Consider the following 16,785-nt stretch of genomic DNA (forward strand, 5'->3'; position numbering starts at 1 on the left):
TCTTGAAGAGATGTCATTTTATGGCCCACCCTGATAATTGGCTCAAAAAAGGACATCTCAGAATGTGTTAAAACAGTGACCTTTTCTGTGGGTAAGTCAGGGCTCTGTTTTTGTTGAAGTGAGAAATGGAAAACCTTTATTTTCTTTTCTGCGCTTGGGCCCCAGACTGATGAATCACCGAAGAGTTATCATACATCATTTGACATTATTAAATATTGTTTTTAATAGTATGAAATAACATACAGTGTACATAAAGTGATAGTGCAAAAAGCCAAATTGAAATAGTAAACAGCACACAATTATAACCTTGTAGAACTACAACTTCAGGAATTAAAAAAAAAAGATTAAAAGTGGAGCATACCAAAATATCAATAAGGCTTTAATTAGATGGAGAAACTATGGCTTTTCATTTAATGGCTTATTTTTTACTTCTACTTGACACTAAATTCTTATTTAAGGATTATGTCTACTCTTATAATAAAAATAAAATTTATTAGAAAAAAAATAACTTAGCATCAGACCTTTCTATCTCAAACCAGGGAATCAGAAATTTCAAGAAGGAGTCTCTAGTTGCTGAATGATATCCCAAAGTTTCTTTCCATTCTCTGTAATTAATTCTGTCTGCAAAGAAGCTTGATAATCTCACACCTTTGTCGTTTTAAAAATAGTTTAAAAAAATGAAGATTGTTAAGGTCATCCTTCAGCAGCCTGGTGCCCAAAGTGTGAGCAGCACCTTCTGTTTGGGCAACACGAAATGCTGTCACGGGGGTGACATGGAAAGAGCACAGGAAGTCTGGGTTCAAGTCCAGGCCCTGCCCCCCACTCTCAGGCCACAGGTTCTCACTTGTACATCAGAGCCAAGTGGGATAATCTTGAGTTGGACCTCTTCTTGCTTTCAAATTCTGTGCCATTTCACCTGCTTGTTTTTGTACTGTGCCCTATACTCACAAATCTGTGGCTGGAGAATGACATGACACCGCATTTTCTTAGATCTTGGCCAGGCTTTCCCCTGATCAGCTTCCAAGTGAGGATGAGCTCAGATACGTTTCAGGAGGCACCTCCAGACACCTGCTCACCCTAGAGCAGGTTAGGGAGAGTTCTGACATGCCTGTTTTCCAGAAGCACCCCTCCCCAGTCTTTTCCCTGTCCTTCCCCCTTTCCAGCACCCACCCCAGTGATCTCATTGCTGCCCCTGTCTCTTGTCACTGCCTAAGGGTGTGGCCTTTGGGGTCTCCCAGGTCTCAGTACAAACGCCAGCTTTACTACTTTCCAGCAGTGTGATCGTGGGTAAATTACTCAGTTCCTTGAGGCTCAGTCTCCTTATATGGAACTGGAACCACTGTACTGCTTCCCAGGGTTGTGAGGATGAAATAAGATTATTTCTGTGAAGCACAGCCCAGGGTTTGGCAATGAGTTTAGTTCCTCCCACCTAATGGAGACTCAAGTATCTCATCTGACCTGCCCTTGGACCCCTGCACAGCACATTGTTAGACCTCTATTTGGGTGCAGCTCTAATTATTAGAACTTCCTGTGCGCTGCACCAAAATGTGACTCACCCATTAGCCGTTATTTTGGCCCCGGAATTATCTATATACAACTAAAGAGAAGAGATAAAATTCATTTCCTTTCTGCCTTGTAATCAACAGTTTCTTGATCTTTTACGAATAGCTGAATCAAAAGATGTTTCTTTCAGTTAACTATAGTAAATCGAGAGAACACTGAACAGGGAAATAGGAGGGCTAGGCTTTAGTGTAAGCTGTTTTGCATAGAATGAGTCATTGCAACCAGCTGGGCCTCATTTACCTCATCTGAAAAAAAGTGGTTATACTTTTAGCAGCGCTGACAAATCTGTTTCGTCTCACATTCCATCTTTGATTGGTTGGTAATGACTTCCCATGTGCCCTGTTGAAAGGGAATCTGGGGTGGGTGGCTCTGAACTCGGTTAGTGATGTCTGCCAAGAACACATATCTGCCATACGCCCAGTGGTCTAAGGCTGCTTACGGTTTCAAATTCTCTTAATTTACAAACTGATTATATGATCAGATGTTTACTTGGTATCTTCTATAGATTCAGCATTATGCTTCTGTAAACAGCAGAAGCTGGTCTCTGAGGGAGTGCCAAATCGAAGAGTGCAGGCTGTACAGTAGGAACTTGGAGAAAGGAGGGCCGCTGGAATTCAGAGCAGTGGAGTGGAAACTCCATGGAGGAAGTGAATCCAGCTGCATAGAGGATTTGGATGACAGTAAGTGGGAGGGAGTACTTTGCAGGTAAGGCGAGCAGCATAAAGAAGGCCCCCAGACAGCAGTAAGCCCAGTCTATGCTGACTGCACTGGTAAGTGTTAGTACCTTCAGCGTGGCTGGTAGGCTGCAGACGTATTAGGGAGCTCAGTGAAAGCCAGGGGACTGAGTTTACGCATCGTTTGGTCTTATCGCTGGTTTGACAGAGGAGAAAGCTGAGACTTAACAGAGGTTAGTAACCTGCCTCAGTCACGTGTCTGTAGATGGAGTTGAGGAGGTGGGTTCCATGCTTGTGTGGGTCCAACAGTCATGCTCTTATTAGGTAATTAAGCCTTTCTAGCCGGGACTCCTGGGAGCATGTCGGCTTCATCAGCAGAGGCAGGGAAATGGGACAGGAGAGGAGAACATAATTAGTACGTGCAAATTTGGAAACGTTGACCTTGGACTCCTAGTGAAAATGGCAGCAGGCGGCCGACTTTGGGGGGGAGATTAGGCCTGGTGGTCTGCATTCGGAATCTTCGCCTTGTGCAAGCAGAGAGAGAGAGTAAATGGTCTTCGAAGGGAGACGCTGTCAAGGACACAGCTGCAGAACACCAAGGATGAAGCCGAGACCACATTTCAAAGGTATTTTCAAGAAGTCTGCTGGTTTAGTTACCCCCAAAATGTCTTAGTAATTTGAACTCTGCAAAGAGAACGTTATAAAAACAAAATCCATTTCCAGATGGTGGAATTTGAGGAGGAAAAGGATTGAAAGAAAAGAATCCTAAAGAGTTGATGTCTCTGTTCTTGGCGAAAGACCCTCACATTTTTATTGGGGAAAACGAAGATGTTTCTGAATTACGGGATCACATAAAAGCATCTGAAGGCAGTAAACCTTCTTGTTATTTCCATCGTATTCCTCAGCGAGCTTAACTGTTTTCACATTTATGAATGATTTTAAATTGAAATGCATTTTATCCCCAGCATTTTTCATCCCAGACATTCATTCTTGTTAATGTTGCCAAAGTGAGGAGATAATCTTGGGGAACATGTCTAATGTTTCCTACAAGATCATGTTCTCTTATGGTATGGCTGTGTGTCTCCTGCCAAGTGAAACAGTCTTTCATATGAGGGAGGTGGTCTAGGAAAGAAAGGAAGGAAGAAGCCATCTGCTTAAAAATGAATTGTTTTAAAAATGGAAATTGATCAAATATATATGGTCGTAGTAAGTGCGTAGGGAATTTCCTTTGTGAGGGACTAGAAAGACTGAGTAGTTGGGAAGGAGGGTGGGCAACCACAGATGGGCTCCTTCAGTGTGACTGCATCACCCTTGCCCATGGACCCAAGCTCCTCCTGCCTTTACCCCCAAGATCTGATGTGTGTGGCGAGGCCCCTGGGCTCCAGCTCAGCGTTTAGCAGGGACCGAAAGTGCAGGGAATGCAAATGTTTGTTTGATTGATGGTTTAATTAACCAGTCTCCTCCCTGTCTGACGTCACCCCCCTCCCCCCGCCAAAAAATACTACTTTTGTTTTTCAGAAACATTTTAGATATAGCAATTCTTTATCCTCAGATTTTTCCTATTTTCCCCCTTAGTGCCTGCCTTCTTCTAAAATATCCAAATATGTTCATTTTTTCTAAGGAATGCCAAAACAAATATTACGTAAATTAAAATTTTCCCTGTTAATTTTATTTACCACTATTGTCTCTAAACCCCAATGTTCATTTATTTATATACAGGAATACATACATGCATGCACACATACATACCAAACAATATGTATATTTTTCTCTCCATGGTCTTAAAATATCTGGGAATATTAGTTTAGTCAGGTTCTTCCAGAAGTTCTCTGGAACTATTTTGAAACACAACTGATGCCTTGAAACTGATTAACCCAAGGGTGTTCAGATCTCCAGGGTTATCCTGCAACCCTCTGTACCTTTGTTACATCAAATTGGTGTCCTTGAACTTCTAGAGACACCTAACCAAGTTCTGTAGGATTTTAAGGTAAGGTAGTGGGTATAGGAGGGACAGTGGCCAGCCTACGTCCTTGAAAGCATGTTTCGAGGCTCTCCCTGTGCATCGGGCACTCTGCTTATGTTTTCTCATTTAGTCCTTGTAACAACCCTGTGAGGTAAGCATTATCGGATCTTTTTACCTACAAGGAAGTTGAGGCTTAGGGAAGTTGTGCTAGTTTGGTCAGAGATGAAATTTCACATTTAAAGGAGGAAGACCCCTTATTGACTGGGCCTAGGACTCACAAGTCACCAATAAAGCAAAAACAAGCCATAATACTGTCTCTGAGTGCTGCCTAGGTCAATGGGAAAGAAAGGGAAAGCTGTATAATCCAAGAGGGACATAAAGGGTTTCAGTTTCACATCATTTGAGGCCAGGTACACTGCATGCTGAAGCGGGAGAGGGTGTGTATGCCTTTTTCCAGTAATCTGCAGGCTGTCGGAGAAACTGGGTCTTCCCTCATCTGGTGAGGGAAGGCAAGACATCTGGTGAGGGGTGTCTTAGTGTTGCAACAGCAGTGACACAGACAGCAAGCTGTCCTGTTGCCTCAGGCTGTCATGGAGAGCCAGTTGGGTGCTCTTTATCTCTGGGGCCAATTAAGTGAAGTCTGGACTTTTCCTGAGAGTTGCCAGGTATTCAGGGACTGGGCTACTGAGTACCAACAACTCCCCCTAAAATCAAAATATAGATACAGATTTTTAAAAACCAGTCATGCGCTTACATGTCAAACATATTTGCACTTAAATTCAGATCCTGCGTTACAATCTAGGTGTATCATCTTGCTTTGTATTTAAGTCCCAAGGGCTTCAGCTTTAAATTAGGAGACAACGTGAGCAAAAGGTACCCAAAAAGAATTGTCCTAGAGACCCCTAGCAATAGAGAGATGAAGTAACATCCCCAGAATCAGAATACAAATTCACCACTTTGTGTGGGATTTTCCCCATCACCTGAATGTACCACTGCTAGTCCTTCTGCTAGAAGAGTTATCTAGAGAGGTGGTGGTCTCTCTGCTACAGTAAGTAGCCTTGTGGGAGAGGAGAGAAGAAATAGGTGGTAGAAGCACTAAATTGAAGGTGTGGGCCATTGGATGTTTCTCATCTGTTTGTTGCATTCTGTCATTACGTGATTTTAGTTACTTTATGTTGTCTTTGTTTTGTTAGTCTGTTTTTACTCCCGTAGGGTGAATGCATTCAGTTGACCTGCAAGGTAGCTGAAGGCACCTTATGTTTGAACATTCTATTTGAGGTTGAAGGAGGGGGAAGAATTCAGGTACAATTGATTGTTGAGGGGCCTTTTGCAGTTCCCAGTTTCCTAAAAGAGAACATCCTTCTTCCTCAGCTACCATTAACCTTTATTTAAAACAGAGTAAATCACTGGACTCAAAATTTATGTTGTACACTAAAGTCTGCTGGTAAACAATTTGTCTTTACACTTTCATTATTCAAAGTGTAAATGCAGTGCCCTGGAACAATTTCACATTCTTATTGATGGCTTCTCACTGACCCAAAGTCCTCTGTGTAACCCAAAGTCCTTTATTGTGTAACGCTGTGTAACACTGTGGTTACTCAGCTCACCTCTGCCTAACTCTTACAGAAGCATGAGTCACCAGTTGCTGAAAACTTCCCCAGTTTTTCTGAGGATCAAATAAATGGATTAGATTATGAGTGGTGGTGTTTCTTTTTTTCCTTTTGTACTTAGTAAAGACCTATTCTTCAGGGATTCTGTTTCACCAGTTCAGCTTTTTGCGTTCTCTTTTAAGTTATGGTTTTATAGCATCTTTAAAGCTAGGGTGGAGGAAGAAGAGGATGAGATGTTTGACCTTGAAAATCTGGCATTCAGATCTTTGCTGTCCGCCTCTTATGCGGAAATAAAGCGGGGTGGGGGGCAGTGGTAGGGCAGGGGGGCAGAAGAGAGCCAGACTCTCAGGGTGGCAGAAGCTTGGGTCCTGGTAATGAGAGTTAATGAAACTCTCTGCCCGCCTCCTGGCACACCTGGCAAACTCCTGCATTAAATACCCTGGGACTCTGAAATGATCAGGGCAACTCCGGAAGCCCCAGCCTTGATCTGAACAAGTGAAGTGTACACCTATGGAAGAAGTCATTAAGAACTAAATGTCTGTTCTTATCTAGAGCTGGGTCGAAGGTAGGATCTGGCTCTAATGTATTCCCCATATTCAGAGGTTCAGGATAGCTACCACTGTTCTCCAACTGAGAAAACGGAAGAACGGGTAGGGAATAACATAGATGGTGCTGTGTGAGACCCCAGCTGGCCTTAGAAACTGCCAGGTTTGAAATATCTGGGGAGAAAAGACCAGGCAAGGAGAATAATGAGGACTGTGCTTATTGATACAAGTCTAGAGAGCCAGGCCTTCTCTGACTTTCTCCTTGTAGGTACAAGGATCATGCAACAGGTAAAGGCCCTCAGCTTATGGACAAGGAATACTTGGAATTGATCAGATATAATGGTGAGCTTGTCCTGTTTTTGAAATACCTTTATGATGTTTTTGTCTTGTTTGCCCTTGATCACAATTTCAGTGCAAACATACTTCTGGATGATCAGTTTCAACCCAAACTAACTGATTTTGCCATGGCACACATCCGACCCCACCTAGAACCTCAGAGCTCTGTCATAAGCATGACCAGCAACAGCAGTAAGCATTTGTGGTACATGCCAGAAGAGTACATCAGACAGGGCAAACTTTCTGTTAAAACAGACGTCTACAGCTTTGGAATTGTAAGTACCAACTACCAGTTAACAAAGTCGAAGAGTTTGTTGCCAAGAATACACTAAGTTCCAAGAATTATTTTAAAGGCTTTAGCTTTTAGACCTATTGATTTTCTGTTACTCATTGTCTTATACATTAATTTTGTGTAATCAGTCAAGTAATGAAATGTAAAGTCATTAATTAGAATGAACTGTATTCAGTATTGAGGTTAATAGTCACGACTAATTATGTGTATATATTTAATATTTGTAATATTTTAATAATATTTATAATAATTTAGTAATTATTACTATGTGTATAGTATTAATATTATGTAGCTGACTTTCTGTATATTCCTTGTAGGTAATAATGGAAGTTCTGACAGGTTGTAAAGTGGTGTTAGATGAGCCAAAGCATATCCAGCTGGTAAGAATTGTCTTCATCTCCGTGCTTATTTCTTGGTCACTTTTCGGATAGATTCTGAGTTCTCAAGGATGAGGTTGTCTCCTTTTCTTCCTAGAGGGATCTCCTTATAGAATTGCTGGAGAAGAGAGGCCTCGATTCATGTATCTCATTTCTAGATAAGAAAGTACATCCCTGTCCTCGGAATTTTTCCGCCAAGCTGTTCTCTTTGGCAGGCCAGTGTGCTGCAACGCGGGCAAAATTAAGACCCTCGATGGATGAAGTGCGTATACCCATGGTTTTATTAAAAACTGAGTCCATGGAACCATGGAAAATCTAAATTGGATAAATTGTGTATCTATGTGAATATCAATGAGACAAATGCAGCCCCCAACAGAGAATTCTCACCTAATAGATAGCTTTTCCAGATCAAAAAGTCACATCGTTTGGTACTCTGAAAGAGGGTATTACTGGGTGGAACCAGGGCAACCACAAAAAATTTAATGAAAAGACATAAGTGACTAATTTGGAGAGAATATTTTATTCAACATTCGTGAAGAGATCTGGTCCATTAAAAATGAAGCATACGGGAATTCCCTGGTAGTCCAGTGGTTAGGACTCAGCACTTTCACTGCCAGGGCCTGGGTTCAAACCCTGGTTGGGGAACTAAGATTCCACATGCTGCGTGGTGCAGCCAATTTAAAAAAAAAAATGTAGCATGTATTTCCCTTATTGATTTTTTAATTTACTCATCTGTCCATCAATTTAATCATCTAGACATTTATTTGTTTACGATAAACAAATATTTAGTACCTGCTTTGCACGCGCCAGACTTTGGACTAGGTACTGGTGATGCAACAGTGATCAAGATACTGAACTGCTGCCCTTCAGCTCACAGTCCAAAGGGAGAGTCAGATCTGTAAACATGAAGTTTCGGTACCAGAAGATAAGCATGATGATAGATGAGAACACAGGCCAATATGGGAGCATAGAGTCAGAATACATCCCAGCCTATGAAGTCAAGGAAGCTTCTTGATGGAGGTGATAGCTGAGCTATGATCTGAAGAACAGGTTGGATTTACGTATTAAGGATGGAAGGACATTCCAGGCAGAGAGAATCTACACCTGCAAAGGCTCAGAGGTGCAGTGGATTCCTTGGCACCAAGACTGCAGATAGTCTAGCATCATGGAAGTGGGATGGTGGAGAGCAAAAACTGGACGGGTTTAAAATAATAGGAGGTTCCAGGTGATCGAGGGACATGAATTCCATTCTAGGAATTTGGATTCCACCCTAAGTCTATTGTAGAGCCGTGGAAGGGTTTTAAACAAGGAGTTGACGTAATCAGAATATAAAGACCATTGACCTGGGAGTCAGGAGAGCTGTGTTCTAGGCCGGACACCACCAGTAAGAGCTGTGTGACCTGCAATCTTGGGCCCGGAAAGGAGCTTTGAGATATGTAGTGGAGGGAACGTGAACTTGGGAGCCAGAAGACGTGGGGTCAGGCAGCAGGTCTGCTCCTTACTGGCTGGTGATAGTGATTCCCTTTTCTGAGCCTCAGCCTTATCATCTATAAAGTGAGGATATTAATGTTTGTGCAGGTTAAATGAGGTGCTGTGTGTGAAAACACTTTGTAAATTATAAAGCTCTCTATATGTATTTTTTTAATTACATGTGTGTGTGAAGGTATGTTATTTTATATCAGGTTAATGGTTCTCAATTCAGCTGCATATCCAGATCAACTGCAAAGCTTTTAAAATACGGATCCCTGGGCCCCCACGTCCGTATTTTTTTTTTTTTTTTTTTTTAATTTATTTATTTATTTATTTTTGGCTGTGTTGGGTCTTCGTTTCTGTGTGAGGGCTTTCTCCAGTTCTGGTGAGCGGGGGCCACTCTTCATCGCGGTGCGCGGGCCTCTCACTATCGCGGCCTCTGTTGTTGGGGAGAACAGGCTCCAGACGCGCAGGCTCAGTAGTTGTGGCTCACGGGCCTAGTCGCTCCGCGGCATGTGGGATCTTCCCAGACCAGGGCTCGAACCCATGTCCCCGGCATTGGCAGGCAGATTCTCAACCACTGCGCCACTAGGGAAGCCCTGTATTTTTTGAATGACCATCTTTAGGTTGGGGCTAAGGGATCTGTATTTTAAGAAAGCTTCCCTAGGTAGTCTGGCATTTGAGAACTATAGATTGGGTTCACCATCCCCTGACCCCTTCCAATCCTCCACATATTCAGGCTGAAGTAAAAAATGATAAGAGATTCATCCAAGGTCACAAAGTAGTTGGTGGCAAATCTAGGCCTAAAGTCAGGTCTCTTAATAATCAATTTCTTTTCTACTTTGCTTCAAGTCACTTAATTAACTTATTAACATGAAGGAGTTTAGCTAATCTTTAATTCCTTCGCATTTCAAATTCTATAGTTGAACTTATTTCATGAAAATCAGAGAATATTCCTTAATAGGTAGACAGAAAAAAAAGGTAAAAGGAGAGATTATTCAGACTTCATTCAATGTGTGTTGGCTTCTTGGTTAATCAGGTCCTAACTGTTCTTGAAAGTACTCAAGCCAGCTTGTATTTTGCGGAAGATCCTCCCACATCCTTGAAGTCCTTCAGGAGTCCTTCTCCTCTGTTCTTCGATAATGTACCAAGTATTCCAGTGGAAGATGATGAAAACCAGAATAATCCATCGCTGCCTCATGATAAAGGTTGGAGAAAAGGGAGAACGACTCAGAAAACTCCCTTTGAATGCAGCCAGTCTGAGGTTACATTCCTGGGCTTTGACAGAAAGACAGGGAGTGGGAGGAATGAGGACATTTGCAATGTGCCCAGTTCTCCTTGTGAAGAAAGTTGGTCTCCAAAGCATGCAGCTCCATCCCAGGACTTGAGGGCCTCTGGTGTGAATATGGACCCTTCTGCAGAAGTTCCAGGGCATTCCTACAGGAGCATGCCAGTGGAGACTAGCTGTTCCTCTGAATTTTCCTGGAATGAATGTGAACAGTACAAAAAGGCATCAATTTCACCAGAAGATAAAGAAGAAAGCAAGTATTGCTGAGGCACCTGAGTACAGGTGTCATCTTGGGAAGACATTGTCTTTATCGGTAGTGCCAAGAGGATGATTGATGGTGAATTTGGGTAATGCAGATCAATGATCTGAACAATTCCATTCCATTCCTTCCAACTTGTAGAACAGAGTGGCTTAAAATTTTGTTATAGCACAATCATTGCCTCATGATCAAACCTGGACTAAATGAGAACCATTCAGAATTACTTAAGACCATAGACTCTGACTTCAGACAAACAAAACAATCAAAACCTACCAAAAAGGAAGTGGATTTCAGTGTCTTCTCCATCAACATCCACGTGAGTCCTCAGAGCCTCCAGTCTGCCAAGAACATTCAGTTCAGTTGGATTCCATTGTTTTGATTTAGCTTGCTTACGAAGGTCGTCAGAAATGTCTAATTTGTAAATGTTAATAGATACCATACCTTTTTAAAGAATTGCCTTTTTGCTTATTTCAATCGATTCTTAGTATATTTCTGTTCATCCCTGTCAAGTCTGCCTATCTGAACATGAGCCATGACATGCCCAAGATCTGTATTTCTGTATTTAAACTCTTAAGATAGTTTATCTCATATAATATTGACTATTATTACAATTTTTTTTACATAGAGACTATTATATCCTGAGTAGAATGTATGAAATTTTAGTCAAGCAATTTTTGTTCCAAGAAAATGGCTGGTCATAAAGGCCTAGGTCAGTTTTTTGTTTGATTCCAACTCTGTGCCTTTACTCCTGGTGTTTACTGGATCTCCCCCTTTTGAAATCCTACCCAGTCTTTCAGGGCCCACCATAACTGCCATCCTCCAGGAAGCTTTCCTAATCTTTCCAGCCAATAGTACTCACTTTATCAGCATTTCCATAGCAATTTCTTTTTTTTTTTTCCATTTTTAAAGATTTTTAATTGAAGTACAGTTGATTTACAGTGTTGTGTTAGTTTCTGGTGTACAGCAAAATGATTCAGTTATACACATATATACATATTCTTTTTCATATTCTTTTCCATTATGGTTTATTACAGAAAATTAAATATAGTTCCCTGTGCTATTCAGTAGGACCTTGTTGTTTATTTTATATATAGTAGTTCGTATCGGCTAATCCCAAACTCCTAATTGACCCCCCCTTTCTCCTTTGATAACAATAAGTTTTCTGTGTCTGTGAATCTGTTTATGTTTTGTAAATAAGTTCATTTGTATCCTCTGTAGCAATTTCTTTGTATTTCTGTTTTATATTTGTCACTTTCTGAATTATATCCAAGTTGCCTGTGCTATCATATCTCTCTTCCTAGATGGTAAACTCCTGTATTAGTTTCCTACTGTCACTATAACAAATTATCACAAACTTAGTGGCTTAAAACAACATAAATTAATTATTTTACAGTTCTAGAGGTCAGAAGTCCTTGGCATTCCTTCTGAAGGCTCTAGGGGAGAATTCGTTCCCTTGCCTTTTCTAGCTTCTAGACGCTGTATGCATTCTTTGGTTCATGGCTTCTTCCTCTATCCTCAAAGCCAGCAACATGACATCTTTAAATCTAGATCTCTCTCTTCCTCTCTGTCTCAACTCTTTTTCATCACCACTTCCTCTTTCTTTGGCCCTCCAAAGGATCTTTGTGATTGCATGGGGCCCACTCAGATAATCCAGGAAAATCTCTGCATCTTAAGATCCTTAATTTAATCACACCTGCAATGTCCCTTTTCTCCTCTAAAGTCATATATTCACAGGTTTCTGGAATTAGGACATGGACATCTTTGGGGCCATTACTCTTGTCTATCACATTCCCTGACTGTGTAGGGTCCATCTCTTGAGGGCCTAGCCATGTTATCCTATACAGAGCAGGTGTTTCCTTATAAGTTAAATTGAGTTACATTATCTCTGTGAACCCACATAATCAAAAATTCAGCTATAATAAACATTCCGGAGTAAATGAACAAAGTGGGGATAATGACTGTCTTTATGATGATGGACAGAAACACTCCACGAAAACCATTTCCAGAGGATTTACAGAATCTCCCTCTCCAGGATGTTTATAATAAAAGGGCAGACCTCTAGTTTTCTCTGCATCAAAGGAATAGGCCTATGCTTGTTTTTTGTAGGTTTTTTTTTTTTGATAAGTCAGTACGGTTGAGTTAATCATAGTCAGTTTGGAGTCCAGATTCAAGAACAATTAATCAAAGAAGAAAGTCATCAGAAATCAGGGTCAGGTTAACAGACCAAGGTCAGAAACATGGAGCTACAATTCTGGGAAAAAGGATCTCATGGCAGGAAGTGAGGTTCAAAACACAATAAGCCTTAGCCTGATTGACAAGCCAAATAAAAGCCCCAGTCAAGCAGTTGGGAGAGGCCATCCCTGAGGGCTGGTCTGGGGGGACCTGGCTGCCCAGTGCTGTCTTCCCCAACTGAGCATGAAGTATGTGTTCACAGTGCTCCCCAACTGAGCATGAAGTATGTGTTCAGAGTGCTCCCCAACTGAGCATGAAGTATGTGTTCAGAGTGCTCCCAAACTGAGCATGAAGTATGTGTTCATAGTGCTCCCCAACTGCCCATGTGCTAAGACTGTCAGGGGAAAGGGTTGCACTAGACTCATGTGATTTTACCTCTTGTGACCTGTCCAGTTTGAAAACTCTTGATGATACACGTTAATCAAGGAATCAGTAAAAGTCTTCAACATTTGGCCTTATATATCGCCAACCATTCTGAGGCCGATTTAGCTTGTCTTATGTAGTCTGAAATTATTTTGGCTGAATCGGGCAAATAAGCCTGGAATTGTGTGAAGTTGCCACTAATAATTCAAACAAGGTAATCAAGGTAATCAAGAACTGACTCTGTGTTAAACTGCTCTTCACTTTGAATCTGAATCCCTCAGTACCTTCAAAGAGGGATCATTAAGGAAGCTCTGATTGACACCAGGCCCACACCATTATTCATCACGTGTGTAATCTGTTGGTATGATGTTGATTTGAACTTGCTTAGTTGACTTAAAGCAGTGTTTCTCAAACTTTAACGTGCAGCAAAATGACATGGAAGGCTTGTTAAAAACACAGATTGCTAGCTCCCAACCTATTACGTGGGATTTTGCTTAGCACTGAGTAGAAGCTCTAGAAATACTATTAGTCAATGATCTTTTTAACTAGATCACCTTGCTAGGGTGTGACTATTTCGGACATCTTAAAGACCAAGTCAGATTAGCTGGCAATAACCTAATTAATGATATGGTAAGCAGATACCACTGTGGCTAGAAATTACCAGAATTTTCTATTGAGTGATCCAGTCCTTACTAGATTTGCCTTCTAGTGGGTGCGTTAATAAATGTTAACTGATAGGAATTAAATCTTGCATCCTGCTACAGGCAATAAGAGGATACCTTTGTGGCTTCATGATGTAAAGACTAAGACACATGAAGAAACCAATAATGAGCCCCCAAGTGTTTCCTCTGATAAGCGAACGTGAATTAGTAAAGAATTTCACTCATCTTCATCCTTATAACGCACCATGGGCAATCCTCTAGGCAGATCCTATTTACTTGATAGGTTTTTGTGCCATTTTACAATCCCCAAAACATGAAGAAAGTATTTTGTTGTTTTTGAAATTAGGTATGGGATTTCTGACATAATCAATTTTATTGGCTTCCGGAGAATTGTTATAATGATCTGTGACCCACTGCATAATTGTGAAGTTTCATAAGGTGGTACATCAGCTTGTGTAAAACAGCTTTTATGACCTCAGGTATGATGAGACTAGGAAGTGAGGGTTACGTGAGTAGCATTTATGAAGAATCAAGGCACTGTGTTAGCTACTAGGGTACCAAGTAAGGAGCAAACATTTTAGAAAGGACGAAAAGACATCTACCCAAGTTAACTGTTCAGTGATGTCTGTTATTTGAACCATAAACTATTGTAACCGAAAGTAAGGGCTGAAAGGGTGAGGAGGCTTACCCTTTACTGTGCACTTTCGAGAGGGCAAGGAAGGTGTCTTGGAGAAGCTTCCTGGAAGGAGAGAAGGGGTTAAGAGAAATAGAAAAGAACACCCAAGAAGCACTCCAGGATGGATACCCAGGGATCCAGGGGTCCACAGCTCTACCTCTGCACAGCCCCATCTCTGGGGCTGGAAGGATGGGGTGAGGGCAAAGGGAACTGGGTCCAGAGCTCTGGATGTTTTTTCCCGTTTAACCTTTACAGCCACCCTGAAGGTATGAATCCCATTTTATAGACGAGGAAACTGACTCAGGCTGGGTATGTAACTTGCCTAAGGTCGTCCCAGATCTGGAGAAGTCAGAATTTGAACCCACATCTGTCTGACTTCAAAGCCCATGGTCTTTCCTGTACTCGACACAAAGAAGCCACTGCAGATTCAAGCCCCTATGCAAAGGTCATTTGTTGATTCTAAAACTTTTCAGTAGGCACAGAAGCCTCACCATGTTTCCTGCCTTTTTCATTATTCTGTTCCTCTGCTTCAGGCACCCACCTCTGCAGTCATTTGGTATGAGTTCAGTGAATTCATCCATTCATTCATTGAATAAATATTTATCGATGGCCTCCTTTGTGTCAGACACTGTTCTAAGAGCTGGGGATACAGTGAAGATCAAAACCAACAAAAATCCCTGCCCTCATGGAACTTACATTTGAGTGAAAAATGAGTGAGTGGATGAACAGGAAATGCTGTGGGAGAGTTGTAATCTCAGTTCTAACACCAACCAGCAGATCTCCGTGGGACCAGCCAAACTGAATCGTCTCAAGAGTATTCTCCAGACATAGACCCTGGCTTCTCTGCCAGCTCTTTTGTCAGGGTTCAGAGAGGTTTTCTCCTTGTCCTGTGGTATAGCTCATGTCTCCATGCTAGCCTGTTGCTTCGCTATTAGTGTCTATGGCATACGTTGTGGCAATCATGACAGCACCTGTTCTTCCACTGACCTATGACTTCTTCAGGGCATTCATTGGGCTACTGATGCCATCTTCAGCAGGCTTCTGCTAAGAAATTTGAAGCATCTACACATGCCTCACTGCACCATCACCCCAAGCTGGAACTGCCTGTTGACTTCTCTCTCCTCCATAAAACTGAAACTTTCCTGAGGGCAGAGGCTATATCTTGCTCCTTTTGGTATCCCTAACAGCTAGCATAGTACCTGGCACATACTATGGCCCAACGAATATTTGTAAAATGAATGAATTGAATAATCCTTCAAAACCTCTTCAGAATCATTGGTATCTAGTGTCTCAACACGGTCATCTAGATTGCACCCAAAGTCTGTCTTTCTAATATCCAGACTGTCATCAGTCATTTGCTTAAATGGTTCCATTTCACCATTCTTGGATGAAAGTTATTAATTTCAAATATTAATATCTGTGATATCTTTGAAAAGAGGAATTAGAAATTGTATATGTTGCTTATAAATTTGCTTCATGGTGAAAAACATTCCCAAACCATGTCTACGCAATGATAAGCCAACATTTTGACAGGGAATAAACGGATGTTTGTTGTATTTTGCTTCCATCTTTCTGTCCCAAATTATTTATGTGTATTTGATGGTCCATTAGATTTTATTGCAGGTATTTCCTTGGGAGGCATTTTTATTCCAAAGATGCCTACCAAACCTGCATTACCCACCAGACTTTCACTTAAGAGCCTTCTTATTGATGTCATCTGCCTAATTGCAAATTTTTGTGGTCATCTCTATAAATAGCAAGAGAGTATTTCCAATGTTTTTTAGTGGCTCCTTAGTTTTAAAATTTTCTTATAGACGAACGTTAATTGGGATAGAAGGTAAGAAGGTAGGAAGAGTGTACTTGCAGGAGATTCAGACTCAGTTAATATTGGTGTGTTTAGTACTATGCTAGCTGCATTCACACATCATCTAAGCTATTGAGCTGGGTTCTGTTACTATAAGATCAAGGAAAATGAGGTTCAAAGAATTTGACTCTCATTCTGAGTCACACTGATGGGGATACAAACTGAAAATTCTTTATTTAAGCCCAGGAAATATCTGCTCTGAAAATGAGTAAATTAAAAAATTAAAAGTATCCCCTATTTGAAAATGAAAACAGCTAATAAATGTTTTATTACTTTTAATTATTATTAATTTTGTCCTCACAGATGGGCAAAGATTAAAACAATTGACAGGAATATGGGCAAATGGGCATTCTTATTCACTATTGGCAGGAGTGGAGATTAGTACAGCCTTTCTAGAAGGTAGTATGTCAAAATTTTACATGGTGATACACTTTTACCCAGCAATTTGTTTAGGAATTTATCCTAATGAATAAAAATTTCACAAGTGTGTAAACATGAGGGCAAAGATGTACTTTTTAATGTTTGTATATTAAAATATTGGAAACAGGGCTTCCCTGGTGGCGCAGTGGTTGAGAGTCTGCCTGCCAATGCAGGGAACACGGGTTCGAGCC

At 41.2% G+C, this 16,785-nt stretch overlaps 1 protein-coding gene across 2 annotated transcripts in view; it reads left to right on the forward strand.

The window, feature by feature from the left end:
• Window positions 1-11,437, forward strand: part of IRAK3 (interleukin 1 receptor associated kinase 3) — a 46,370-nt gene extending 34,933 nt beyond the window's left edge. Inside the window, exons 9-12 of one of the 2 annotated variants that reach the window (XM_059936428.1) lie at window positions 6,768-6,966; window positions 7,301-7,363; window positions 7,458-7,622; window positions 9,870-11,437. In XM_059936428.1, coding sequence (XP_059792411.1) covers window positions 6,768-6,966; window positions 7,301-7,363; window positions 7,458-7,622; window positions 9,870-10,385 — 943 coding nt within the window. In that variant the 3' untranslated portion in view covers window positions 10,386-11,437. The remainder of the gene's footprint in view (window positions 1-6,767; window positions 6,967-7,300; window positions 7,364-7,457; window positions 7,623-9,869) is intronic. The other variant, XM_059936429.1, reaches the window with a different exon arrangement.
• The last annotated feature ends 5,348 nt before the right edge of the window (window positions 11,438-16,785 follow it).

The sequence above is a fragment of the Balaenoptera ricei genome, chromosome 10 (assembly GCF_028023285.1).
Source record: "Balaenoptera ricei isolate mBalRic1 chromosome 10, mBalRic1.hap2, whole genome shotgun sequence".
NCBI lineage: Eukaryota > Metazoa > Chordata > Mammalia > Artiodactyla > Balaenopteridae > Balaenoptera > Balaenoptera ricei.